The sequence below is a fragment of the Narcine bancroftii genome, chromosome 2 (genome assembly GCF_036971445.1).
Source record: "Narcine bancroftii isolate sNarBan1 chromosome 2, sNarBan1.hap1, whole genome shotgun sequence".
NCBI classification, from domain to species: domain Eukaryota; kingdom Metazoa; phylum Chordata; class Chondrichthyes; order Torpediniformes; family Narcinidae; genus Narcine; species Narcine bancroftii.
This window is the reverse complement of record NC_091470.1, coordinates 10,044,812-10,057,470: the sequence shown is the minus strand read 5'-3', so window position 1 is coordinate 10,057,470 and position 12,659 is coordinate 10,044,812. Positions and strand designations below refer to the sequence as shown.

General features: G+C 52.3%; 1 protein-coding gene across 7 annotated transcripts in view; it reads left to right on the top strand.

Moving 5' to 3' along the window:
• Positions 1-12,659, top strand: part of LOC138753173 (nesprin-2-like) — a 93,584-nt gene that overhangs the window by 68,317 nt on the left and 12,608 nt on the right. For all 7 annotated transcript variants that reach the window (XM_069915797.1, XM_069915795.1, XM_069915799.1 and 4 more), the window contains 6 exons: positions 5,317-5,495; positions 5,984-6,134; positions 6,644-6,826; positions 7,137-7,274; positions 7,858-8,052; positions 8,896-9,139. In XM_069915797.1, coding sequence (XP_069771898.1) covers positions 5,317-5,495; positions 5,984-6,134; positions 6,644-6,826; positions 7,137-7,274; positions 7,858-8,052; positions 8,896-9,139 — 1,090 coding nt within the window. The remainder of the gene's footprint in view (positions 1-5,316; positions 5,496-5,983; positions 6,135-6,643; positions 6,827-7,136; positions 7,275-7,857; positions 8,053-8,895; positions 9,140-12,659) is intronic.

Below are 12,659 nucleotides of genomic sequence, written 5' to 3'. Positions count from 1 at the left end.
ATTAACCGACTCAGCCTCCTGGTTTGTCCTTCCACAATGCATCAGCTCACACTTATCCGGATTGAACTCCATCTGCCTCTTTTCTTCCTAACTCTGCATCCTGTCTATATCCTCATGTAACCTTCAACAACCTTCTGCTCCATCCACAACTCCTCTAGCCTTCGTGTCACCCACAAACCTGCTGACCCATCCTTCCGCCTCTTCATCCAGGAAGGGGTGACCAATGTTTTGGGTCTGGGCTCTTTGTCAAGGGATGAACACAAAGCAGACAGGATCCTGAATAAGATGTGAGGAGGAGAGAGGAAGGGGCAGGGGGAAGAGCCCAGGCCCACAGGTGGAAGATCATAGGTGGAAGGGTGGGAGAGAAGTGATGGGGAGAGAGTAGCCCTTTGATAGGAGAGGGACAGGTGGGGTTGAGGGTGGGCAGCTGGAGGAAAGGACTCCAAGGGATTGGGTGAGAGGGAGACTCGGGGAATAGTGTTAACATAAACTGGAAATGTCACTGGTTAGGGGAGCAGGTAGGAGGTTTGCTGGATGAGATCAGGGATCCCGGTTGGTATGTTGCCTCCCAGGTGCCAGGGTCAGGGATGTCTCTGATCGAGTCCACAGCATTCTGGAGGGGGAGGGGGAATAGCCAGAAGTTGTGGTCCACATGGGGACCAGTGACATAGTTAGAAGTGGGGATAAGGTCTTGAAGAGGGTTAGGTAGAGATAGGGAAGAAGTTGAAGAGCAGGGTGGTGATCTTGGGATTGCTGCCTGCGCCACGCGCTAGTGAGGGGAGAAATAATAAGTTGTTGAGGATGAATGTGTGGCTCAGGGGCTGGGGCAGGGGTTTAGATTTCTGGATCATTGGGATCTCTTCTGGGACAAGTCAGACCTATACAAAAGGGATGGGCTGCACTTGAACTGGAGGGGTCCAATATCCTGGTGGGCAGGTTTGCTAGAGCTGTTGGGGAGGGTTTAAACGAGTTTAGCAGGGGGGTGGGAATCAGAATGAGAGGGTAGAGATTAGGGAGGAGGAACACCTAGACTGGAAGGAATGGAGGGAACAGAATGAAAAATAAATGGAGGAGTGAAGGAGATGAAGGTAGTTGGTAACAAAAGGAGTATGTGTGGAGGAGAGTCTCTCGAGTGCATATATTGGACGCAAGGAGCATGGTAAATGAGGATGAGCTTAAGGCACAGACGGCCTCGTGGAAATACAATATTGCAGCCATCAGTGAAAGGGCATGTTTGGCAGTTAAATATTCCAGGATTCTGTTGTTTTAGACATGATAGATCGGGGGGTAAAAGGCGGAGGAGTTGCATTGCTTATTAGAGAACATTACAGCAGAGCTGTGGCAGGATGGTTTGGTGGGATCGTCCATCGAGGCTATTTGGGTGGAATTGAGGAATGGTAGAGGCACGAAAACATTAACGGGAGTGTATTATAGAAATGGGCTGAGGGAATTAGAGGAGCACATTTGTAAGGAGATTGTGTATATGTGTAATAAACACAAGGTGGTTATCCGAACATTATCTGGGTCGCCCATACAGTGAGGGCTGGATGGGGTAGAGTTTGTTAAGTGTGTTTAGGAAAGTTTTCTGAATCAATACATAGAACTGACTAGAGAGGGGAGAGTATTGGATCTCCTATTAGGGAACGAGATGGGGCAGGTGACAGAGGTTTGTGTTGGGGACACTTTGGGTCAAGTAATCACAATACTATTAGTTTTAGGCTAGTAATGGAAGAGAATAGAGGTGGGCCGAAGGTGGAGATTCTTGATTGGAAGAAAGCAAATTTTGAGGGGGTGAGAAAAGATTTGGGGGGTGTGGATTGGGATAAGATATTTTCAGGGAAGAATGTAGCTGATAAATGGAGGATGTTCAAAGGAGAAGTTCTGAGAGCGCAGAAACGGTCTGTCCCCGTGAGGATTAAAGGAAAGGTTAGAAACTGTAGGGAGCCTTAGTTTTTAAAAGATATTGGGAACTTAGTTCGGGGGAAGAGGGATGTGGACAACGGGTATGAACAGCAGGGGAGGGATGAACTGCTTGAGGAATATAAAAGAAATCTTAAGAAGGAAATTAAAAAGGCTAAAAGGAGAAATGAAGCTGCTTTGGCAGGAAAAGTAAAAATAAATCCAAAGGGTTTCTGCAGGAACATTAAAAGGAAAAGAATAGTGAGGGATAAAATTGGACCCGTTGAAGATGGTGGGGGGGGGGGGGGTGGGGGGGGAGAGACTCTGTGAGAAACCAGAGGAGATGATATGAGAGAAATTTTAAACAATTTTTATTTCTTCAGTATTCACTAGGAAAAGAACATTGAGCCCGATGAAGTGAAGAAATATGGTTGGGAGCTCATGGATAATATAAGAATTAATGAGGAGGTAGTGTTGGCTATATTGAAAAAGATCAGGGTGGATCAATCTCCAGGTCCTGACAAATATTCCCTAGGACCCTAAGAGAGGTTAGTGAACAAATAGTGGGGGTGTTAACGGAAATATTTAAAATGTCACAGGCCACGGGGGAGGTGCCGGAGGATTGGAGGAGGCTCATGTTGTTCCGCTATTTTAAAAAGTAGACTCTGGTAATTATAGGCCTGTAAGTCTGATGTCAGTGGTGGGTAAATTAATGGAAAGTGTTCTTAGAGATGGTATGTACAACTATTTGGAAAAACAGGGATTGATTAGGAGTAGTCAACATGGTAGATCATATCTAACAAATCTTGAGTTTTTCGAGGAGGTTACTAAGAAGCTTGATGAGGGGAAGGCAGTTGATGTTGTCTATGTGGACTTTTAGTAAGGCCTTTGATAAGATGTTAGTTAAGAAGGTTCAATCATTAGGTATTAATGTTGAAGCAGTGAAATGGATTCAGCAGTGGTTGAATGGGAGATGCCAGAGGGCAGTGGTGGAAAATTGTCAACTTGAATGCCAGTGATTAGTGGATTTGCCTCAGGGATCGGTATTAGTCCATTGTTGTTTGTCATATATATTAATGATCTGGATGATGGGGTGGTCAATTGGATTAGTAAATTTGCAGATGATACGAAGATTGGTGGTGTTGTGGACAGTGAGGAAGGTTTTCAAAGTTTGTAGTGGGATATAGGACAGTTAGAAGAATGAGCTGAAAGATGGCAGAGGGAGTTTAATACTGATAAGTGCTACATTTTGGTCGAACTAATCAGCAAAGATCATACGTTAAATGGTAGATAATTGTGGAGTGGAGTAGAACAAAGGGATTTAGGAATCCTGCTATATAATTCCCTGAAAGTGAAGTCACATGTAGATAGGGTGGTGAAGAAATCTTTTGGTACGTTGGCCTTCATAGATTAGAGTATTGAGTAGAGGAGTTGGGATGTCATGTTGAAGTTGTATAAGGCACTGGTGAGGCCAAATTTGGAATATTGTGTGCAGTTTTGGTCCCTGAATTACAGGAAGGATATAAATAGTATAGAGAGAGAGCGAGAGAGCAGAGGAGGTTTACAATGATGTTGCAAGGGTTTCAGGGTTTGAGTTACAGGGAAAGGTTGAGCAGGCTGGGATTTTATACCCTGGAGGGTAGAAGGTTAAGGTGTGATTTGATAGAGGTATTTAAAATTATAAGGGGGACGGAGAGAGTCAATGTGGACAGGCTTTTCCTACTGAGAGTGGGGGAGATTCAAACAAGAGGGCATGGATTGAGAGTAAAAGAGGAAAGGTTTAGGAGAAACATAAGGGGAAATTTCTGGCGGTGGTGGTAGAAGCGAGATTGATGTTAATATTTAAGGAAAGGTTGGACAGGTATGATAGTACAGATTCTATCACCAATGTGTATATGTACAGATGGTCATGTAGGATGACTGTGACTGGCTGAGAGTGTAGCCACACCTTTTTCTTTCTTTGGCTTGGCTTCGCGGACGAAGATTTATGGAGGGGTAAAGTCCACGTCAGCTGCAGGCTCGTTGTTGGCTGACAAGTCCGATGCGGGACAGGCAGACATGGTTGCAGCGGTTCCAAGGGAAAATTGGTGGGTTGGGGTTGGGTGTTGGGTTTTTCCTCCTTTGTCTTTTGTCAGTGAGGTAGGCTCTGCGGTCTTCCACTAAGGAGGTTGCTGCCTGCCAAACTGTGAAGCGCCAAGATGCACGGTTTGAGGCGATATCAGCCCACTGGCAGTGGTCAATGAGGCAGGCACCAAGAGCTTTCTTTAGGCAGTCCTTGTACCTCTTCTTTGGTGCACCTCTGTCTCGGTGGCCATCACCTTTGTTGACCTCACCAAAGCCTTCGACACCGTGAGTAGGAAAGGGCTTTGGCAAATACTAGAGCGCCTCGGATGCCCCCCAAAGTTCCTCAACATGGTTATCCAACTGCACGAAAACCAATAAGGTCGGGTCAGATACAGCAATGAGCTCTCTGAACCCTTCTCCATTAACAATGGCGTGAAGCAAGGCTGCATTCTCGCACCAACCCTCTTTTCTATCTTCTTCAGCATGATGCTGAACCAAGCCATGAAAGACACCAACAATGAAGACGCTGTTTACATCCGGTACCGCACGGATGGCAGTCTCTTCAATCTGAGGCGCCTGCAAGCTGACACCAAGACACAAGAGCACTGGCAGGTCTTAAAGGATTGCTCCGAGCCAGACCAGGTCATTCTGGACTGGTCGACCTACTTGTGATATGCTCCAGTCTCTTAGTTAATAAAAGCCTTGGTTTGGATCAACAAGTCTTTGGTTCTTTTGATGTGCATTACAACAGGTATATGAACAGGAGAGGTGTGGAGGGTTATGGCCAAATGGGGGTCAGTGGGACTAGGTGGGAGATGATGTTCGGCATGGATTAGAAGGGCCAAATTGGCCTGTTTCTGTGCTGTAAATGGTTATATGTTGATGTTAATGCCATCTGGTTGGAGGGAGCCCAATTAGAAGATGAGAGGTTGTTCCTCCAATTTGTGGATGGTGTCAGGCTGGCAATACACAAGATCATGGACAAACAGGTCAGCAAGGGAAATGGGACAGGGAATTGAAATGGGCTGCCCCTGGGAGAGCCACACTATTACAGAGGACAGAGGTGCTGAACTAAACAATCTCCTCGTGTGCGTCCAGTCTCTCCGATGGAGAGGAGACCACAGCGGGAGCACCGGATGCAGTTGACGATCCCTGCAGATTCACTTGGAAGGATGGTTTGAGGCCTCGAATGGTGGTGAGGGAGGAGGTGTGGGTACAAGTGTGGTACCCATGTGACAACCTATCATTGACCCCCCCCCCACTCCCCCCCGTTCTCTTCCCGTCCTGGTGTGGCCTTGTCCTTTGCCCTCCTGATGTGGGTCTGACCACTGCCCTCTGCCCTGCCCTGTACAGGAGCTGCAGCGGGACATCGACCAGCACAGTGCGGGAGTGGCGTCGGTGCTGAACCTCTGCAATGACCTGGTGCAGGATCCGGACACCAAGGAGAAATGTGACTCCATCCAACAGAGCAGCTGTAGCCTGGACTGCAGGTGGCGTAACATCTGCGCCATGTCCGTGGAGCGGCGCATGAAGTAGGTGCAACTGGGGGGGGGGGGGGTTGAGTGGGGTCAGGGTGCAGGGTTAGGGTCAAACATGGAGCAGGGTCAGGGGTTGGGTTGGTTGGTTAGGACAGGGTCAGAGGTGGGGTGGTGTAAGGGTAGAGTGGGGTTAGGGTGAAGGTTCAGATGTCTGGGTGAGGATCAGGATGGAGGTCAGAGATCAGGAGTTATGTCCCTTGGGGTGCAGGGTTGGGATCAGAGATCAAGCGTCCCATGAGGGGTGAGCTGGTGTTTGGGGGTCATGGTCATTGAGGGGTGATGGGTTGGGGAAAGAGTTGGGTCAGGGGTCAGGGATCAGGGTCAGGTGTGGGACAGGTTTGGGTCAGGGTGAGGGGCGGAACGGGACAGCCGAGGAGCAAGGTCAGTGGTTGGGATAGGTCAGGTTTTGGGAACGGGTCGGGGGTCAAGGGACGGGGACGGCCGTGCTCTGGCCTCACCCCTGTGCTCTGTGTTGGCGGCAGGATTGAGGAGACGTGCCGGCTGTGGTGCAGGTTCCTGGATGACTACTCACAGTGGGACGCATGGCTGCAGGGGGCCGAGCAGCTCGTGGCCAAATCTCACACCTCAGACGTCCTGTACACGCACGCAAGGGAGGAGCTGAAGGTGTATGAGGTCAGTGTAGGGTGGGGGGTGGTAGGGGAGAAGGGGATGGGGGAGAGCAGGGTGACTGCGGGACAGGTGGGAAGGGTATTGGGGGAGTGGGTCCGGGGACGGAGTCTGGGGGGAACGGGGACCAGGGTGAGGGGGTCTGGGTGAGGGAGACCTGGGGGAGGGGTCCCAGGGGGAAGGGGGACTGGGAGACAGACCGGGGAGAGGTACTGGGGGGGAAGGGACCGGGTGGGGTTCTGGGGGGAAGGGACCAGGTGGGGTACTGGGGGGAAGGGACCGGATGGGGTACTGGGGGGGAAGGGACCAGGTGGGGTTCTGAGGGAAAGGGACTGGGTGGGTACTATGGGGAGGGGACTGGGGGGAAGGGACCAGGTGGGGTTCTGAGGGAAAGGGACTGGGTGGGTACTATGGGGAGGGGACTGGGGGGGGGAGGGGGACTGGGAGACGAATCAGTGGGGTACTGGGGGGGAGGGCAGGGGTATTCTGGGCCTGAACGTGCCGTGCTGTGGCAGGCGTTGCAGTGGCAGGCGCAGGAGCGACTCACCCAGCTGCAGCTGATCAACAAGCAGTACTGTCGCCTGGTGCAGGACAGCGACGCAGACCCATGCAGCCGCACACGCCACATGGTTCACCTCGGCAACCAGCGCTTGCAACAGCTGCAGGACCGCATCACTGCCATTGTCCACCAGCTCAAGGTAACCGGACCCTCTTCCCTTCACCCCACCACCTCCCCTTCCCCTCTCCTTCCACCCTCCCATTCCCCCCTCCCCCCTTCCCCTCCCCTTCCCTCCTTTTTCCCCCTTCCCTTCCCCCCCCTCCCTTTCCCCCTCCCTTTCTCTCCTCTCCTTCCCCTCCCTTCCCCCTCCCCTCCCCTTCCTCTCTCCCCTCCCCTTCCTCCCTCCCCTCCCCTTCCCCCCTTCCCCCATATGCCCGACGTTCCCCGAGGTTCAGTGAGGGGTGCTTATGGAATCAAATGATTGTCTGCACCTTCCGGTCTCCACACAGCACTTCATCGGCCAGAGGGAGGAGTTTGAGAACTCGAGGGAAGGGCTGCAGATGTGGCTGACCGAGATGGATCTGCAGCTGACCAACGTGGAGCACTTCTCTGAGAGCGATGTGGTGGACAAGGTCCGGCAGCTGAACGTGAGTATTGAGACCGCGGAGTGGGGGGGGGTCTTCCAAGGCAGGCGTGGCACTGATGGGGGTGGGGGGAGGGTCGCACTGTGGGTGGGCATTGATAGACTGATGCAGCAGACAGAACTCTCAGCACTGCCCTCAGGACCCCCGTGCATCATCCCCTCTCACACTGAACCTGGACCTCCCTTCCCTAGATTGTCCCTACTTCCTCTCTCCCAGAGTGCACAGCCCAAACCCAGACTCATCCCCCCTGGACTGTGCTGGAGCCATTTGGGCTGGGGGAGGTACAGAGGGGTGTGGTGGAGAGGAGAGAATGGGGAGATGGGGGGAGGGGAAGGGGTGTGGTGGAAATGGGTCTCTAGGTAGTGTGGAGGGTGGTTTCAGGTGATGGGTGTGGGAGAGAGGGAGGGTTTGAGGCAGGTGGGTTTTATGAGAGTGGGGGTGTGGGTGAATGGGGTGATGGGTGGGTGGGAGAGAGGGGCGGGGATGGGGGAGGGATGAGGTTGAGAGGAATATGGGATGGGGTGTGGGGTGGTGGGAGGGGGTGTGCAAGGCCAGGGTGTGGTCACTGCCTTGGTTCCCCCCTCAGGCGTTCCAGCAGGAAATCGCCCTCCACAGGGAGAAGATTGAACAGCTGAGTATTCTGGGGAAGCAGCTGATAGAGAGGATGGAGCCAGCGGACACGGTCGAGGTTGAGCAGGAGCTCAGGGAGCTACACACCTTCTACCAGGAGGTGTTTGGGCGTGTGGAGCGATTCCACCTCCGCCTGCTCTCCACGGGGCCGGTGAGAGCCCTCTACACGTCCGCAGATCAAGAGCATACCCTTCACTCTTCCCCTTGCTCCACATGGGGAGCTGGTGCTGGGGAGGAGTCATCATCCCCGAGTCTTGGGGCTGCATACAACTGTCCAGCCCCGAGCAGGGATCTGCTCACCTCCAGCTGGACGGCCCCAGCTGTGGGTCCAGATGCCCTCACCCCAACATCCACAAGGCGTGGGCAACTCGTGCAGACCCTCACTTAGTCAACTGTCAAGTCAGCCCAAGAATTCTGAACGTCTCTTACACTCTGAGACTTTTCACTGGGTGAATGAGGTCAGTGGATGTAAGATCAGGGTCACGGGATGTACAGTCACAGGTTGGGTTAGGTTGGGGTCAGGGTCATGGGGTGGGGTCAGAGTCATAATATGAAAGGTCACAGGGTAGGGTCAGGGTCACAGGGGTATAAGGTCATGAGTGGGGTCAAGGTCACAGGTTGTAAGGTCAGGAGGTGTAAGATCAAGGGGTGGTGAGGTCATGGGTGAAAGGTCTTGGATTTGGGTGGGTCACAGAGGGTGAGGTTAAGGGTTGTGTGAGGTCATGGGGTGGAAGGTCACATGGTGGAAGGCCAAGGTGAGTGGGGTCATGGGGTGAAAAGTCTTGGGGTGTAAGGGCAGGATGGGTGGGATAAGGGGGTTGGTAGGGTCACAGGGTGCAAGGCCAGGTTGTGGGTGGGGTCATGGGATTGGTGAGGTCATGGGGTGAAAAATGACGGCGTGTAGGGTCTGTGGGTGGGTGAGGTCATGAGGGGGAGTGTCTTTGGGAATGTGGGTCAGGGTCCAGGGTTACTGACCACCTCCCCCTCCCTGCAGCTTGTGAACCAGGGGCTTGGAGCCCAGGAGGAGTGTGATGGTGTACGGCTGAGCTGGGAGCCGGCGGAAGCAGCGGAGGAGAGGGGAGCCAAGGCCCTCGGACCCCTGACCCTGGTGGAGGGCATCCGGACGCACAGGTCGGGTAGTATGGACTCCATCCCCCTGGAATGGGACCACACGGTGGATGTGGGCGACACCTCGTCCCAACCTGGGCACGACCGCCAGTTCTTCACCTCGTTGTCAGGTAACCAGGGCAGGGGTCTGCACGGGGAAAGAAGAGGTCTGTGCTGGGGAAATCTCCCCCAACCCTGGGATCACCTTCCCCACCACTGGGACATCTCCCAAATGCCCCGCACCTCAGGGACATACCTCTCCCCCCCCATCGCATCTCCCCTCCCACCCTACCCCAGGGACATCTCTCTCGCCCTCTCACCCTGGGGTCATCTCCTCCTCCACTCCAGTCCAGAGATATTTCTCCCCACCCCAGGAACATCCCCCACCCTGGGGACAGCAGTATGTGGGTGAGAAAGGTGCTGGTGTTCCTTTTCCAGTGGACAAGAGTTGGGGAGGGAGTGTAGGGGCCGGGTTAAGATAAGAGGTCTGAGCGGAACGGCCATTATGGGGGCAGCCTGTGTCTGGGTGGGATAGGGACAGTGTGGGGGGGGTTGAGGTTTTGGCTCGAGAGGCTTCAATGAGCAGAGGCTTCGTGCTTCAAGTACAGGGAAGGTCAGGTAAGATCTTTGCATAGTTATCCAGAGTGGGTCGTGGAGGTGGCAGCTGGGGCAGGGGGACGCTCCTGCTGTAAGATGAGGGAATTCAGCTGATCTGATGGGTTCCCTGATGACTATCCCTGCAGGTAGTGCAGCCAACTCCGGCTCTGGGAAGATCATACTGGGGAACTGGAGCTGGAATTGGATGAACTAAGGATCATCCGGGAGGCAGAGCAAGTCATGGGTAAGAGCAGGTGCCCATCGAAGTAACAGAGAAGACCTCAGTAAACATATTTTTGGGGATGAGGGGATCTGGGAAAAGGGCAGGTGGAGATGATCCGACCATCAGATCAGCTGTGATCACATTTTAAGGCGGAGCATGGCTCAATGGATGGCCAACTCCTGCTCCTAGTTCTGATGTTCTAGATGGGCGATCACTGAATGAGGTAAGGGGAGAGAGAAGGCAGGGCATGGTCACACTGTGACTGTTCCCATCAGCAACAAGTCTACCCCTTTGGATACTGCTGAGAGGTATGACCTACAGTATCTGTGCCAGGCAGCAGCCAGACCAATAGCACCATGGTCATCTCTGAGACTCCGAAGGGAAGCGTGAAGACGGGTAGAGCGATAGTCACATGAGACTCGATAGTCAGCGGAAGAGACAGGAGATTCTGTGGCTGCAAAAGAAACTCCAGGATAGTGTGTTGCCTCCCAGGTGCTTGGGTCCAGGATGTCTCTGAATGGGTGCAGAATATTCCTAAGGAGAGGGTGAGCAGCCAGAGGTTGTGGTACATATTAGTACCAATGACATAAGCAGGAGTGGGGAAGAAGTCCTGCAAAGTAATTTTAGGGAGTGAGGAAAGAAGCTGAAGAGCAGGACCTCCAAGGTGGTCATCTCTGGAATAGTCCCAGTGCCACGAGCTAGGGAAGGGCAGAACAGGAAGGTGGTGCAGACAAACATCTGGCTGTAGAGATGGGGCAGTGGGCAGCGTTTCATGTTCTTGGATCACTGGAACCTTTTCTGGGGAAGGGGTGACCTGTACAAGTTGGATGGGTTGTCTCTGAACTCGAGGGGAACCAATATCCTGGCAGGGAGATTTGTTGATGCTGATGGGGGTTGGGGGGGGGGGGGGAATCAAAGTGACGAAGCAGAGGAAGAGAAGTTGGTGCACAAGTTGGGACAGCTGGTAGGGAGTTTGTGTGAAGGGCAGGCAGAGAGGGCAACATTGCAGCCAGTGGGACGCGTTGCAATGCAACAGGAACAGAATCAATGTAACAAATACAGGGCTAAAGGTTTTATATTTAAATGTACGCAGCATGAGGAATAAAGGAGGTGATCGTGTAGTACGGCTACACATCGGCAGGTATGCTGTGGCCATCACGGAGTCGTGGCTAAAGGATGGATGTTATTGGGAGCTGAATGTCCCACGATACACAGGGTATCGAAGACAGGCAGGTAGGCGGAGGGGGTGGTCTGGCTCTGTTGGTAAGGAACATTACATCATTGGAAAGAGGTGACATTGGATCAGAAGATATAGAATCATATTGTGGGTGAGTTAAGAAATAGTGAGGGTTGGCTGTTCTCTACAGACCTCCAAACAGTGGCCGAGATGTGGAATTGCCACAGCGAAGAGAAAAGGTGTGTCAGAAGGGCAATGTTGTGGTCGTCATGGGGGATTTTAACATGCAAGTAGATTAAGAAAACCAGATTGGGCTGGATCTCAAGAGAGAGAATTTGTAGAAAGCCTACGAGTCCTTTTAAGAACAGCTCGTTGACGAGCCCTTGAGGGGATCGGCTGCACTGGACTGGGTTTTGTGTAATGCACCAGAGGTGATTCGAGAGCTGGGAGTAAAGGAACCGTGAGGGGCAGTAATCACAATAGGATAAAGTTCAATTTGAGATGTAACCTGGAGAAACTAAAGTCAGATGGGTCAGTATTTCAGTGGAGTGAAGGGAATTACAGCGGCATGAGAGAGGAATTGGCCAAAGTAGATGGGAAGGGGGCAGAGCAGCAGTGGGTGGAGTTTCTGTAAGAAATGGGGAAGGTGCAGGAGAAATACAGACAAAAAAGAGGAGATATTCGAATGGAAAAATGTTACCACTGTGGCCAACGAGGGATTACGCCAACGTGAAGAATAGAGGGCGAACAAGGAAGCAGAAATGAGTGGGAAGGAGGAGTACGGGGAAACTGTGGAACACGTACAGAAGGCAACTACAAAACTCTTTGGGAGGAACAAGATGAAGTTTGAAAATCGACAGCAAATCATCTTAAGGAGGAAACCAGAAGGGTTGACACATTAGTAACGAGTAGATAAGGGGCCACGAGAAAATGAGGCCAGAGAAATATTAATGGGAGTCGGGGAGATGGCGGAGGAACTCGATGAGGATTTTCACTGCAGTGTGTCAGTGTCAAAGGGCATCAGGGCAGGGAAGTGAGGGCTGAACGGTGTAAGGGTGGATGTGTCTCCCGGACCAGCGGATCGCACCCTCGGGCCCTGAAGGAGGCAGTGGTAGAGATTGTGGAGGCATTGATCATGATCTTTCAGGGATCAGTAGATTCTGGCCTGGTCCCGGTGGACCAGAAAATCCCAAATGTCACTCACTGGTCAAGAAGGGAGGGAGGCAGCAGAAAGAAAATTCTTGACTGGTTCGCCTGATGTCAGTGGTTGGGAAGATGTTGGAGTCAATGGTAAAGGATGAGATTACGGAGTGCTGGGAGGCACATGACAGGATAAACCACAGCCAGTATGGGTTCCTTAAGGGAAAATGTTGCTTGACAAACCTATTGGAATTCTTTGAAGAAGTGACCAGCTGGATAAATAAATCATGAAGGGCTCAAGCCAGAAAGGTCGGCCTTTGCTACATAAAGGACCTGGTTTGACCTGTTAAGTCTCTCCAGCATCATATGATTTTTACACAGGCTGGATAAGGCAGACATGGTGGATGTTGTTCCTCCACCTCCTCCTCCACGTACCCCTTCATCTCTCCTCTCCTCCACCCCCTCCCCCTCCTCCACATACCCCTTTCTCATCTCCTCCCACCCTTCCCTCATC